Here is a 14619-nt window from a genome sequence, read left to right on the forward strand (position 1 = left end):
AATGTGTTCTAAATATTTTACTATTTTTAGTATTAAATCTTTTTTTTTTTTTTTTCATGCATTCAAATTTGGACATAAATTTTCTTCAAATCAGTCTGGAACAAATAATCTTCAACCCATGTAAAATAGTGCCACGTGTCTATAAACATTTAAAATACACATTAAATTCTTAACTTTATTAATAGTAATTTAATGTACCTTTTAAATGTTTACATACGCTTAATACTATTTTACATGGGTTGGTAAATATTTACTCAAGACCGATTTGGAGGAAATTTATGTGTTTCAAATTTTTTTTGTGAGACTAGTATATGACATAACTATCACGTCAACAATACCAAACACGTGTCCAAAAAAATGTATATCAAATTAAATTGAACCCTTATCAGGACCATATTATACATATTGCAGTGCTCTAAATTGTTTACAACTCAAATCTCAACTCTCTGACGGTCACATCTATCAAACACTATTTAAAGCCTCCAAATCCAAACCGTACCGTACAATCAATCCCACTCCCCTGAAAACAGATCCCACTGGAACTGAAAGAACCATGTCAAAGTACTCTCTCCCCCTACCTCCATCGCTTCTGCTCCTGATCGTAGCATTTTCAGGAAGGTTCCTTCTAATGGTAGATTCAAGAACCTACCCAGGAGATATTGAGGTTCTCAAGGATCTGAAAAATGGGCTTAGCTCACGCTCTGTATCTTCAGGTTCTTGTCTGAGCTCATGGGACTTTTCCTTGGACCCTTGCGACAATATCTTCGGCAAACACTTCACTTGCGGCTTCCGCTGCGATCGAGTCGTCTCCCGATCGTACCGAGTCACCGAGATCACCCTCGACCCGGCCGGTTACTCCGGTTCGCTCTCTTCCACCACTTGGTCCCTCCCTTACCTGCGCACCCTCGACGTTTCGGACAACTCGTTCTCTGGCTCAATCCCCGACTCACTCTCCAACTTGACTGGCCTGCGCCGGCTCAGTCTGTCCAGGAACTCACTATCGGGTCATATACCCGAATCGCTTAGCTCGCTCTCGGAGCTCGAAGAGCTCTGTCTCGACAATAACCATATCCATGGTCCAATTCCTTCAAGCTTGAACCGGCTAGGAAGCTTGAAGAGACTCGAAATCCAGAGAAACAATCTCACTGGAGAGATTCCCGATCTGGGTTCTCTGAGAAAGCTCTTTTTCTTTGACGCCAGCGATAACGAGCTCTCCGGTGAAGTTCCGGTAACATTGCCATCATCCCTCGTCGAGATCTCAATCCGAAACAATAACCTTGAAGGGAAGCTCCCAAACAATGTGGGCAATCTACGGTTTTTACAAGTAATGGATCTGAGTCAAAACAACCTGAATGGCCCTGTATCTTCTGCTCTCTTCGACCATCCCTCTCTGCAACAACTCACGCTTTCTCACAACAATTTCACGTCCCTGGAAGTGCCAGGTGACAAGGGCGTCAATAGCAGCTTAGTAGCTCTTGATCTGAGCTACAACGAGCTCGGAGGATTGTTGCCGGCGTTTATGGGGTCAATGCCGGAGCTCTCGGCTCTGTCTTTGGAGCACAACAAATTCACGGGGATGATACCTTCGCAGTACGCTCTGAAAGCGGCTGTTCCCGTGGACGGAACGTCGACGTTTAAGAGGCTGTTGCTGGGTGGGAATTACTTGTTCGGGCTCATACCCGATGCTTTGATGGGTTTGAAACCGGGTTCGGTTAACGTGAGCCTGGTGGATAACTGTTTGTACCGGTGCCCTGACGTGTACTTCTTCTGTCAAGGCGGGGATCAGAAGTCGTTGGTGGCTTGTAAGAGTTTTGGGCCTGCGATTCCTTGAGATAGGAGGGCTCCAAAGAAATGGAAGGATTTTTTATTTTATTTTTTTTGTTTTGAACTTGTTTACCTTACCTCGTATAGAGATATTTTGTTGACTAGATTGTTAGCCCATCGATGGATAAAATCATAAAACATACTTAAAAGAACCACACAAGATTTCCTCAAAAAACCTTAATTTTTTATATTCTTTTCACTGTAAATATTATGCTAACTTAAGTATCATAATGTTTTCAGTCTCTTTAAATACTGGCAAATCCAGTACGATTTCTTTATTTCATAAGTAGTCCATCGTCGATCCCGTCGTATAAAAAATTTCATCAACTTATACAGTTCAATCTCACGTAATAAGAAACCAAAGTAAGGCTTACCACTATTACAAACTCTATGTAGAGTTATAAACTACTCGTTTTGTCAATATAAGACTGGTATTAACATCAACACTTTATTTTTTTCTTTTCAAGAAATCCATCACATGGCCCACGTGAAACTGAAAATCATCAAGATCCTATGCATGTATGTATTGAATTATTTTATGACGTCTAGATGTTGGACTTCTATAAACTATATCACTAATTTTTTAAAGTTTTCATTTTTTTTTTTTTTAATTTTTTTATCTTTCATTTTATATGCTAACGTATAGCTTTGTATATAATACTTGAGATGTGAAATTATGGTTAAGTATTTATTGTACAATATAGATGGTTAAAATATTGCATAGTCAAGGCTTTTTAAATGGCAGAGGCTGACTGCTCTCATTAATTGCCCCCATGTGCCTTTTTTTTTTTTTTTTTTTTTTTTTTCAATAGATTACCTCCATGTGCCTTGGTATATATAAATTCATTAGAAAATAGAATTAGCTGTTTTCTTTTTCTTCATCTACTTCAAAATAGCCAAAAAAATTTGAATATTTTATTGAATATTTTAATAAAATAAAGAAAAATTTAAAGAATGTGATGTATTGGGTTTTTGAAACAAACCTATTTGGATACGGATCGTATCCAAATTGCATATGATATAATGAGCAACTAGCCCACCAACATATTGCCATATTTCTTAGATTGGGCTTTTCAGTTAAGCCCATCCATAACTATTTTCACACTAAAGCTTGCCTTAGTAGAGTGCAGAAGCCTGGTCCATCCAGCCCAATCAATTTTTTTTTTGGGGGTACTGTAGCTATCCTTTAAAAAAAAAAAAAAAAAATCCAATGCAATCAGGTCGTCTAGAGTTAATTTCTAGTTCTGTGAGAGCTGTAAGTACTACAACTTTTACTAAAAACTGCTTACAAACTCACTTGATAGTCCCATGAGTGCCGTGTGGTGCCAATTGAAGAAAAAAAAAAATTAATAAAAAATTTTAATTATTTAGTGACTGATGTGATAAGTAATACATGAACTATCACATTAAATTTAGACTTACAATAAACAAATAAAGGGTCGACCCACATTTAAAAGAGCCATCTGCTTAAATAGACAGAACTCAATAATAATATGTTTCTTCAGTTGTACATAATATTTATTTATTTATTTATTTTGAGAGTGTACGTTGTACTTAAAATTGTACTGTGGTCCATGGGACTTAATGGGGGGTAGATGGGGGATCCATATACATCTGTCCACCCTAATCCAGCTTGCTTGGTGCAATAAATTAAAGCTCACCAAGCATGAATTAAGGGTTAAGGCTTCTTTATTTTATTTTATTTTATCATGGTTGTACTTTATTTATTAGATACCCAGAATAATGGTAGAATTATTAAAATGGTCTTGATGCTATATATATTTTATAATTTTTGGGTACGGAGGGGTGCCAGCTGTTGTCATTTTGTTCATACTTTTTGCCAATAAGTCCCAGCCCCTTTGTTTATTTTCAATTTTTCGATTTGATTAGGCTTTGGTGCTTTAAATACCCTCTAAGAAGATAAATGTCCACAAAGAAAAAATATACACAATTAGGTGAGTTGGAAAGTGATTACTTACCACAAAAAAAAAAAACAAAAAACAAAAAACAAAAAATGAAAAAAATACAAAGGAAATTGATGGTTGTCATCTTAAGTTTTCCACAAGAAATGGGCGGGGTGATATTTTTGTGAGGACACAAATTTCTTTCAAACTCCAACATTCAAACTCAATTTATGGTTTAGAAGGTGATTACTTACCTAAGGAACAAAGAAAATTGATGGTTGTCATCTTAAGTTTTCCACAAGAAATTAATGGGGCCGAGGAATTTCCGCACAAGAATTTCTCCAAACTCCAACTCGATCGGTCTATATAACTGTGTTTACATGTATAATTTAACATGTGAGAATTACATAATTTTTTAATTAGCATTTGAGAATCACATAATTTTTAGTTAAACTATTAAAAATATATGTGATTCTCGTACGCTCAAAAGACAAATGATAGTTTTATATATATACTAGGTTTGAAGAAATTTACATCATTTTTATAATATTAACGAAGTTCTCTTTCAAACTAGATTAAACTAAATTTCTCTAATCAGTCTTTTAAACTAATATGTAATTCACGCGATTCTTATATACATTTTTAACTGAGCATGTAACTCTTCCACGCACGTGGCTGTATTCAAGTGTGAGAGTGAAAAAAGAGGTGATAAGCATGGAATGAAAATTGGAACAAGCATAAACCAAAAGGAGTAATTGGGTGAACATATATATATATATATATATATATATATATAGACAGACAACAACGTTAAATTTGCATCCAAACAACCCTTGGGAGGTTCAAACTGACAAACCTGTGGAAAGTGGCCAAATAGGGCAGTCACTGTCGGCAGAAGACCTCCCATTCTGTCCCACGAAAACCTTATCCCCACCGGACCCTATTGTTTATTGTTGTTATGGAAGATGGCCCTTTTCAGCTGGCATCATGGGGCTTCTTCTTTCCATACACCTTAGCAATCAGTCCCAGAAATGTTGTTAGTCCAATCCAAAGATATTCTTTTTTATATATGTCTAGCTAAAAGCTTATTTATAGTGGAAGAAAGAGAAAATATCTGAAATCATGACCATTATTTTGGTGCACTCCGTTGGATTTTTCTTAACGAAAAGAAAATATTTGGAATCATACAAAACTCCGGGTGGCGAGTTGGACACCATTTTTTTCGGATAAAGCTTTTCATCAACCTGATCGATCTGTTAACTGACATCACATGAGTTGGACGCCATGCCATCTTGAGGATGACCCATGCTGCAATATATATACAATAATTTTCTGATATATTTGGGTTACGTTAGCTAGCATGCAATATATATAAAATAAAAATTCTAATACCATTATTGATCGAACTGCGATTTATCATCCTATAACTATGTATTCTCTTATGTTAATGTCTTTTTTTTTGGACGAGCCATTTGAATTCTCTGTTATAAGATTGATAATTTATTTTATTTTTTTTAATTAAGGCACTCAAACTCCATTCATTTAATATATGAGCCGTTGGTAAACATAAAATTATGTTTGATTATTAAATGATAAATGCGTGTATGACTTGATTAATGATCGTAATATTCAACCAAATCATGCAAGACAGTAGACACCATCAGTAGCCCCATTGTTGCCTTGCCGCCGCCACATTCTGCATCTTCTTCCACAACTTCCTTCCTTCCTAGCTTATCAACGGCTACGACGCCTGGCCTCCATTCTTATTTCAACCAGCAGTGAGATGGGACTCATGGGAGCTTAGTTTCTCTTGTAATTGCCTTTTTTTTTTTTAAAAAAAAAAAAAAAAAAATTTCTTTTCACTGGTCAAGAACGATATCTAAGTTTTTGTTACAAAATTCTCTCTCTTTCATTGAATAAAATTCATCATTTTTTTTTTGATCATTTCATTTATTTATTTTTAAATCAAAAATTTGAAAAGAACAAAAACCCGGAGTCGAGCCGGTCGATACCCGATAAGGGCTTGGCTAGGGGCTTTGTGTTCAAAACTCGGTTCGAATCTAAGCATAGTTTGAACATAATATATAGTAACATGTAAGAGTTTAAAATGTACGTAAAAATTACATATTTCAAGAATAAATATGAACTAAAAAAATGATAACCGGAAGAAAACTTTGTCTTAATTAAATGATAGTCCTATATATATATATATATATATATATATACATAATAATTTGTGCTTTGAGAGATTGATAGGTGGTTGTTTTATTATAATTATCCCGTGGATCAGTCAGAGCTATTATCGACCAAATTTTCGTCCAAGTGAATGGTATTAGAATCAAATAATGAACGCAAAAATATTCCTTTCTTTATCAGCTTTAGTCTGACTGACGCCGACAACTCCTCATTCAATCCATCTTTTCTTCTTTCAAGAATCTTTGCTAAGAAAACACAGATTACATCAATGAATCATATGCTGAACCCAAAATAAAAGAAAAAATAAATAAATAAAGAGTATAGTCTATTTTGTAAGAGATCACTTGTTTTCTAGTACGTGGTAATGGCCTATGGGCTATGGGTACGTATTTCTCTCCTTGCCCATTTTCTTTTTGAAAATGAGTTTAACAGCTTCAACTCACGCACGGCGTCGTTCGGCTGCAATGCGTGTAATAATACATTATTACTCCATTAAACAACGAAACAATCGGAAATAGTTGCTCCTTGAGAGATTTACAGGTCAAGTACCATATCATATTGTGATAAATAAGTTGATGGATAATATTTATTTTATAGTCATAATTTAAAGTTGATGTATTTAATAGTGTATATAATTTCACATTATTTATTATTATTTTTTTAAAATGACAATATTAACTTCATATACACTATTAGATACACAAACTTTAGATGATAACCATAAAAGAAAACTATCATGATCAATTTGATTTGAAAAATGGAGAGAACCCTATTCTAGGAGATAGGAACATCCCAAGGTTGGATTATTCTTTAAAAACATAATTTAAATCTCTATGGATTGATTTGAAATGACAACATTATTTATTTATTTTTTAAATGATAATATTAACTTCATATACACTATTAGATATACAAACTTTAGATGATAACCATAAAAGAATACTATCAATTTGATTTGAAAAATGGAGAGAACCCTATTCTAGGAGATAGGAACATCCCAAGGTTGGATTATTCTTTAAAAACATAATTTAAATCTCCATGGATTGATTTGAAATGACAACATTATTTATTTATTTTTTAAATGATAATATTAACTTCATATACACTATTAGATATACAAACTTTAGATGATAACCATAAAAGAATACTATCAATTTGATTTGAAAAATAGAGAGAACCCTATTCTAGAAGATAGGAACATCCCAAGGTTGGATTATTCTTTAAAAACATAATTTAAATCTCTATGGATTGACATCGGGCCCAATATTTAGGCCGTTCATTCTAAATAAAAGACTCATAATCTATCATGTCATTAAAAACCTACAATTTTCATTAAAATACTCCTATATCCCTTTTAAAACCAAATTTTTACTCTCAATTTTTTTTTTTTCTTACCCCAAACCTTAAATGCGAGTTTTGCCACAGTCTGGACCATTGGAAAAACTACAAGAGATCTCTTACAGTATTAAATTTGAACTGTCAGAAAAATTATAAATTTTTTGGTGGACCTAAGCCAAATTTGTATGCAACGGCCAATACTAGCATTAGCAATAATGTTAATGAAACTGTTGAGGTACAACAATATTACTCTGTTCATGTGGACTGCACTTAAAATACGCCTTATGAGATGTAATTTTGGATGCTAAAAAGGGTTTTAGCTTTCTTTATTAAAGGCCAATTAATTTTTAGATAAGACGGTTAAAACACTCAACCAAAATATATATGCATACATAAATAATAGGATGCAAAAAAATAAGACTCCTCGAAAGGACGAGATAGCAACGTTGCCCATGACTTGCCACAACTCTTCATTATGAGGCAACACTCCCCAGCCTGCCCGCCGGCGCCGGCTAGACAGTCGAGAGGGTCTCGAGTCTTCGGCTATTTCGTCGTATTCCTTATTCCATCACAAAAGAGTCACTCGGACTTATAAATGTGCGTCGTATTCCTTTTTTAGCGCCCCATGCTCCCCATGCCCACATAAAAAGAGGTCCCATAAACCCCAATTGCGGGGAGAAGGAGAGAGATGAGACATTATCCCTTCCCACTTCCCAACACCAGATTGTAAAGTGAAACAACCTTTCGGTCTCCGCACTTCACTACTCTTTTCTTTATTATTATTATTTTAATTCATGCTTTATAATCCATCAATAATGCTTAATTGGGATTATATATCCCTAATATCTTTAAAAATAATCAATGGAATCTTCATTGTTATGTTATTTCAATTGTACGGCAGAATTCATTAAATAGCATTACTCATAATCAATGGATTCAGCTTCAGTGCCGTTAAACAAAAGTACAGCATGTATGCAGTTAAAAAATAGACAGTACAGATTAAATCTAAGAAATATTAAAAGAGACGACGTCGTCTCTTAAAGGAACTAGCAGATTTAGAATATATACGTACCATTTTATATTGAATAATTATGATGCATTGATTGCAAAACCAACAAATACCCACAAAAAAGGGGATCCGGATCCATTGAAATCCTGAGGGGATTCCAGATTCTGGAATTAGGAGATCCTGACCGTTCATTTTAATCCAAAGGCCAGGATCCCGCCACGTGTCCCATAACTTTTAAATAATAAAATAATATTTAAAATTTAAAAAGTAATTATAAAAGAAAATAATAAAATAAAATTTAAAAACAAAAAATAATAAAATACTTGGGGTGGCCGGCCACCCCATTTTTGGCATTGGGGTGTCCACCCCCAAATGGCGGTTAGGGGTGGCATCATGGCCCCAAAGGGTCAATAACTCATAATAAAATGCAAAATTTAAGCCACCCTCATCAATAAAACTAAGTGTAATTTTTTCCACCCCTTTATTATAAAATCATACCGGGCCACCCCAAGTATTTTATTATTTTTTGTTTTTAAATTTTATTATTTTATTATTTTTTTTTATAATTACTTTTTAAATTTTAAATATTATTTTATTATTTAAAAAGTTATGGGACACGTGGCGGGATCCTGGCCTTTGGATTAAAATGAACGGTCAGGATTCTCTAATTTCAGAATCTGAAATCCGCTTAAAATTTCAGGGGATCCAAATCTCAAAAAATGGATTAGATGAGCTGAAAAGTATCCGCATGAAGAACCTCCTATGATTAAGTTATTGAGGTGAAAATGTGAATTGCTACGAGGGTGAGAGCTAGGATCTTAGCTGTGAGAATGGTTGTGTGATCGTACCTAAAATGATGGCATATCTTTACCTTATGTCAAGTAGTCACCCCTCCCATTATGTGGCTTTGGCCAAGCGTCAATTGCTGATGGGATGCAACCCTTATTAGGTATGACTCCAAATTACGACTTTGACATGGTGTGGCACCAAATTACAGCTTGCTAGCAGGTTGTTACCATGACCTTAGGGGTTGGCACGGTTGAATATTGACCATTTCTTCCACCCAACCCGCGCCTTGTAGGTTTGAAAAAGCCTACTCGTAACCTGGATATAGTTAGTCCTACCCGCTGGATTTTGGGTTTTGCAGGGCGAGGCAGCTGTTTTGGCTATGGCTGTTTTTGAATCAAAGCACCAAGAGGACCTCGCTCTCGTGGAGCGAAACGGCGCTGGATTGTGGCTCCTCAGGATCATCTTGTAGTTCTACGTCGTCGTCGTTGTGGGTAGGCTCTTCCTCGTCATTTTTGTCGTCCTCGTGCTTCGGTGCTCTTCGGTTGATTTGGGCTTCTCTCTCTCTCTCTCGCCATTGTCGTCTTAGTTCTACGCCATCATCGCCTCTCTCACGGCCATGGCCATAACAAAAACTGGTAAGGGAGAGTGAGTAGCGAAAGAAAGAGGGAATTGGGTTTGTTGATCAATGGGCAGGGCGGGTACCCGGTGCCCTAAATTTTCTCTACCCAAAACCGGCCCCTTCCATCACGGGTTGGAAGAAATCCAACTCATTTCCACAAAAAAAAAAAAAAAAAAAAAAAAACACAATAACAACAACAACAAAAACCAGTCGGTGTGGGTTTGCGGGTTGGATGGGTTTTTGCCGACCCCTACATGAACTGATGCTATGCCCGATTCTACGCTCACTAGCAATTAGGACAAGACACGGGTCGATCATTTTATATTCCTCACTCCCTATGCTCCTTATGGAATTTTTTGACCTAGATATTGGCTTTTCCGGCCCAAATGGTGAGCTCACGATCCCGGAATCTTGACTTAGATGGATCAAGTAGATATATGATATACCAAATAATAATTATAAAAATGCATTACTGATGTAACATAAACACATTTAAATTTGTAGTTTCATAAAGAAAAAATTGATACCTATGTGACCATTAGTTCAAATATTTCATAAAATAAATGTTACTGACTCATTAATTCGAGTTCTCTCCTTTTTTTTTATTCTTTTTTTTTTTTCATCATGAAAAAAAAAAGAAAAGAAAAAATGAAGATAAATGAAGACACTAAAACGCATCAAATTCCTTAGATCTCATGTCAATATTAAAAAAAAAAAAAAAAAAAAATCCTTATATCTTCCCCACGGCATAAATGAACTTTAATGAATTTTCGTAAGTGGACCTGCCGAGCCTTGAAGGGAGCTATTAAAGAATTGAACTAGTTCCAGCAATCGAGTTGGCAATTGACAAAACCGGCCAGTGGCGGGTGGTCCCCACCAAGTCTGCGTGGAAAGAACGTCCGAACTTTTGAGTCACCAATGAAAAGCGGTTCACTCGCTACAGTTGATGGACATTGTTTTTTCTCATTAATGTTTATTATACATTTTAAATGAGAAAGTCATTTACAATAAAATTACGTCAGCTTTTTCATTCGCTGTAAAACAGTCTCAAACTTGAGGGAAGTTGGGCAAACTTTTGCTCTATTATTGGAAGAAATATTTTTAATTCATTCACCATTCATTGTGTCTCAGAATATATATTTATATATAAAAGAGAATCAAATACATGAGTTTAATAGATTGAGAAGGATACTTTTCTTTAGAAAACCAGATTAAAAGATAAATTAAGGAGGAGATCACTTGAAAAGAAACAAACCTAACCCCCAATATAGAAAGCTTGGCTAAATTCAGTACCAGTGTTTTTTTCACTGAGAAAAACTGCAGTCGTTTCTCTAAACTAAACATGCAGATGGGGAAAGAGACAAGAGCTGAAGTTTGATCCCCTGATCTCGCAGAGATCTTTTTCCGTAGTGTTTATTTGTTTCTCTTATTTTAACTTTCTCTCTTCCTTCCTTCCTTCCTTCTCTTGAATGTGTCAATCCACTTGCTGCTCTTTCTTTACCTTTCCTTTCTCTTTAGCTCTTTCAAACTAGTCACTGTAACAATTATCAAGCCAAAACAGAAGATGAAGATCCAGTGTGATGTGTGTAACAAAGACGAGGCATCGGTGTTCTGCACCGCCGACGAGGCAGCCCTCTGCGACGCCTGCGACCACCGCGTCCACCACGCCAACAAGCTCGCCTCCAAGCACCAACGCTTCTCGCTTCTCCACCCTTCTTCCAAACAGGTCCCTCTCTGCGACGTTTGCCAGGTAATAACCCACAAATGAACAATCCCCTGTCTGTTTGTGAATATGTTTGCGTGATTTTTTTTTTTTTTGGCTAATTTGATTTGGATTCGCTGTAGGAGAGACGAGCTTTCTTGTTCTGTCAGGAGGACAGAGCGATTCTGTGCAGAGACTGTGATATTCCGATTCACACGGCAAACGAGCACACCCAGAAGCATAATAGGTTCCTTCTTACTGGGGTTAAGCTCTCTGCTACCTCAACGCCCTATACTTCATCCTCCTCCGCCGCCGCCGCTGCCGCTGCCGCTGCTTCAACCAACGTTTGTGAGCCTGTTCCTGATCACAAATCTCAGCCCGTGATCAAGAACTCCGTTGTTGCTTCTCTTGCAGTTTCACAGCCATCTTTGTCGGCCAAAAACTCGGCTTCAACTACAACACCAGCAGCAATCACTGACAAGGGTGGAGAAAAGTTGCCGATGGACCAAACAAGTAGCATCTCGGAGTACTTAATAGAGACGCTTCCGGGGTGGCACGTTGAGGACTTTCTTGATTCAACTTATGATCCCTTTAATTTCTGCAAGGTTTGCATTGCTAAATTCAAACACCTTTGGTTTCACCTTGTTGAAAGTATGTATTACCCAGTTCAGGATTTTTGTGATTTCCTAGATCTCTAATTATAATATTCGTTTACTCTGTTGATGGCAGAGCGACGATGGTGTATTGCCGTTTCTGGCTGCTGATATTGAGAGCAATATGGGCACTTTCTCGCCTGAGATTAGTTTTGGCATTTGGGTCCCTCGATCGCCTGCTCCTCTGTTTCCGCCACACTTGGCTGCGCAGACTGCGCTCAAAGAGGCGAAGGAAGGCTCTAATATAAAAGCCAACCGAAGGTGGATGGACGATGGTTTCACCGTTCCACAAATTACCACTCCATCCACTGGCTCCAAGAGATCTAGACCTTCGAGGTAGAATCAGAGCCTCCAAATCTCGTCTTTTCAAGAACAGAGCTCATGTTCATATTTTCCTGATTTGGCTTGAACGTCGTTGCCTTTTCTTTTCTTTGTAAGTTTGTTTGTAGTTTTATCCTTTTTCCACCTTCTCTATGTGCCATAACCCAACCCAGGTTCAGTTTTCGTCTTCTTGTCTCGTCTTCCTCCTTGTGCTTGCGAATGCGTGCATCATTGTAGATATCAATGCAATCTACGGAGATTTTTGCTTGTCTGCCATGTAAATACAGCCAAATCATTTTAAATTTCAGCTTCAATTTGTCATGAAATATGAATCTTGCTACAAAGCACGTCCTTCTAATTTCAAAGAAAGGACAGTTTGTCATTGTGATAATTACCACAGATTTTGGGGGAACTGACTGTAGAAGCACGCAAAACCTGCCCTTTTGGCTCCTCTGTTGGGGCAGAGAGATGCGTACAGAGGAGCCAAAAGGGCTGGTTTTCCTTTTTTCTTTCGTTAGTGTCTACCTCAGTTGATCTTCAAACATCATACAGTGTACCTTACTAACCTTAATAAGGTCGGAAGAACAGTAAACAAAAAGGGTTCATTTGTCTGATAATAGTTGGAAATAGGAAGGTTCTATATCAGAGATTCACATAATTGTGCCTTGTTCTAGGACTAGTAACATCACACTGAACTTCCATTGAGAGAGTGATGCTTTTTTCAGGGAAAAAAAAAAAGGGCTGGTGATGGTACTTCTTGTAGGGTCAGGTGTGAGAACAAACGCCCCGGCCGGGTTCACATCGCGTCCCGTAGCTGAAACTTCAATAGGTTAAGTATTTTGTGTTTCGAAACAATGACTGTGAAATGGAACGATCCAAACCTTCCTTTCAAACCTTTCAGCTTCACCAAGATTATCCGTGCAAAGGGTATTTTTCAATCATAGGCTGTGTTCATTCTCCCACGTTAGTGTTTGAGCACAAATCAAATCAGGCGTCATCGCCTACGATCTTTTCAATATTCAGCCCGATAATAATTGTACATTATTACAAGATTAAGACATTGGATATTGTTGCTTGTGGATGCTTTTGATCGACATAAATATCGCTTAATAGGCCCCTCCTCTCTTTCTTTGTCTTTTTCTTGTATTACATAAATTTTTTTCAAAGGAAGGAAGTTTTTTTAATATATTTTAGTAAATATTACAAGCTCGTTTGGTTCGCGGAATGATTATTCCATCAAGAAAAGAAATAGATATTGGTTGAAACATTGGAATAGAATAACTATTCTTATTCTTTAATTTGGTTGAAACATTGGAATGGAGTGTGGAATGAAATAGTCATTCCTATTCCTTTGTTTGATACAGTTCAATAGGATGGTAAATGGAATCCTAATGTAATCAAATTTTCAAAAATACCCTTGTGATATAAATATAATTTATTTTTATTAAGGACCTTTTTTTTTAATTTTTGATTAACAACTATACTATAATTATTATTATTATTATTTTTATTTTATTTTTTTATATTTTGTCAAAGTATATTGCTTTTTTTTTTTTTTTTTTAGTCATGCTACAAAATTATTTATAAAAATAAATAAATAAAAAATTTATTTCTCAGTCTCATTGTCCTCACTTTATAATTCTTCCCATTACGTTGAATGCATTGTTTCGCCAAAATATGTAGACAACATAATAAATAAGTTAAATACCTAATACCATGAGGCTTCATTTATTTTATTTTTTTTTTTCTTATTTTTATCGCGCGGTGGAGTTTTCATGTTTTATGTAACACTCTAGTCATTTTCAGCTCGTTGATCGCGAGCTGATTTAACCAGTCGCACGGACCAATAAAATTTTTTGACGCAAGGCGTGACCACGCCATCGCGATGATGGGGCGACCTTAAATTAATTTTATTTAAAAAATTAAAAAAATATATTTTTAAAAAACTGGAGTGGCTTTCGGCCATCCCCTTGGCCATTTGGGGGTGGCTCTTGGCTCCAAGGGGATGGCCGAGCCACCCTTGGTGCCCAAGGGGGGGTGGCTGAATGGCTCGGCCACCCCCATCCGGCCAGATGGCCACCCCCAATTTTTTTATTTTTTATTTTTGAAAAAAAAAATTAAATAAAAACTTTAATTAGGTGTCCACGTCATCACTGACATGGCCGCTTATGAAAAGTGTCAACTTTTAATTGGTCCACGTGAACTTCCGTTAAATCAACTAACGGTCAACGGATGGAATGACTAATTTGGTCATTTATCAAAAC

At 36.3% G+C, this 14619-nt stretch overlaps 2 protein-coding genes across 2 annotated transcripts; both read left to right on the forward strand.

Moving 5' to 3' along the window:
* Window positions 1-533: 533 nt before the first annotated feature.
* On the forward strand, window positions 534-1847 carry LOC132190628 (DNA damage-repair/toleration protein DRT100-like). Its single transcript, XM_059605669.1, has one exon. The coding sequence runs from the start codon at window positions 554-556 to the stop codon at window positions 1829-1831; it is 1278 nt and encodes a 425-aa protein (XP_059461652.1). The 5' UTR covers window positions 534-553; the 3' UTR covers window positions 1832-1847.
* Window positions 1848-10925: 9078 nt separating this feature from the next.
* LOC132189732 (B-box zinc finger protein 21-like) lies at window positions 10926-12662 on the forward strand. Its single transcript, XM_059604510.1, has 3 exons — window positions 10926-11429; window positions 11525-11986; window positions 12111-12662. The coding sequence occupies exons 1-3, from the start codon at window positions 11244-11246 to the stop codon at window positions 12372-12374; spliced, it is 912 nt and encodes a 303-aa protein (XP_059460493.1). The 5' UTR covers window positions 10926-11243; the 3' UTR covers window positions 12375-12662.
* The last annotated feature ends 1957 nt before the right edge of the window (window positions 12663-14619 follow it).

This window comes from Corylus avellana, chromosome ca8, assembly GCF_901000735.1.
Source record: "Corylus avellana chromosome ca8, CavTom2PMs-1.0".
NCBI classification, from domain to species: Eukaryota; Viridiplantae; Streptophyta; class Magnoliopsida; order Fagales; family Betulaceae; genus Corylus; species Corylus avellana.

Coding starts and splice junctions, on each gene's coding strand:
- LOC132189732 (XM_059604510.1), top strand. CDS start 11,244: ATGAAGATCCAGTGTGATGTGTGTAACAAAGACGAGGCATCGGTGTTC. Junction 11,430..11,524: donor CTCTCTGCGACGTTTGCCAG/GTAATAACCCAC, acceptor GATTCGCTGTAG/GAGAGACGAGCTTTCTTGTT. Junction 11,987..12,110: donor ATCCCTTTAATTTCTGCAAG/GTTTGCATTGCT, acceptor TGTTGATGGCAG/AGCGACGATGGTGTATTGCC.
- LOC132190628 (XM_059605669.1), top strand. CDS start 554: ATGTCAAAGTACTCTCTCCCCCTACCTCCATCGCTTCTGCTCCTGATC.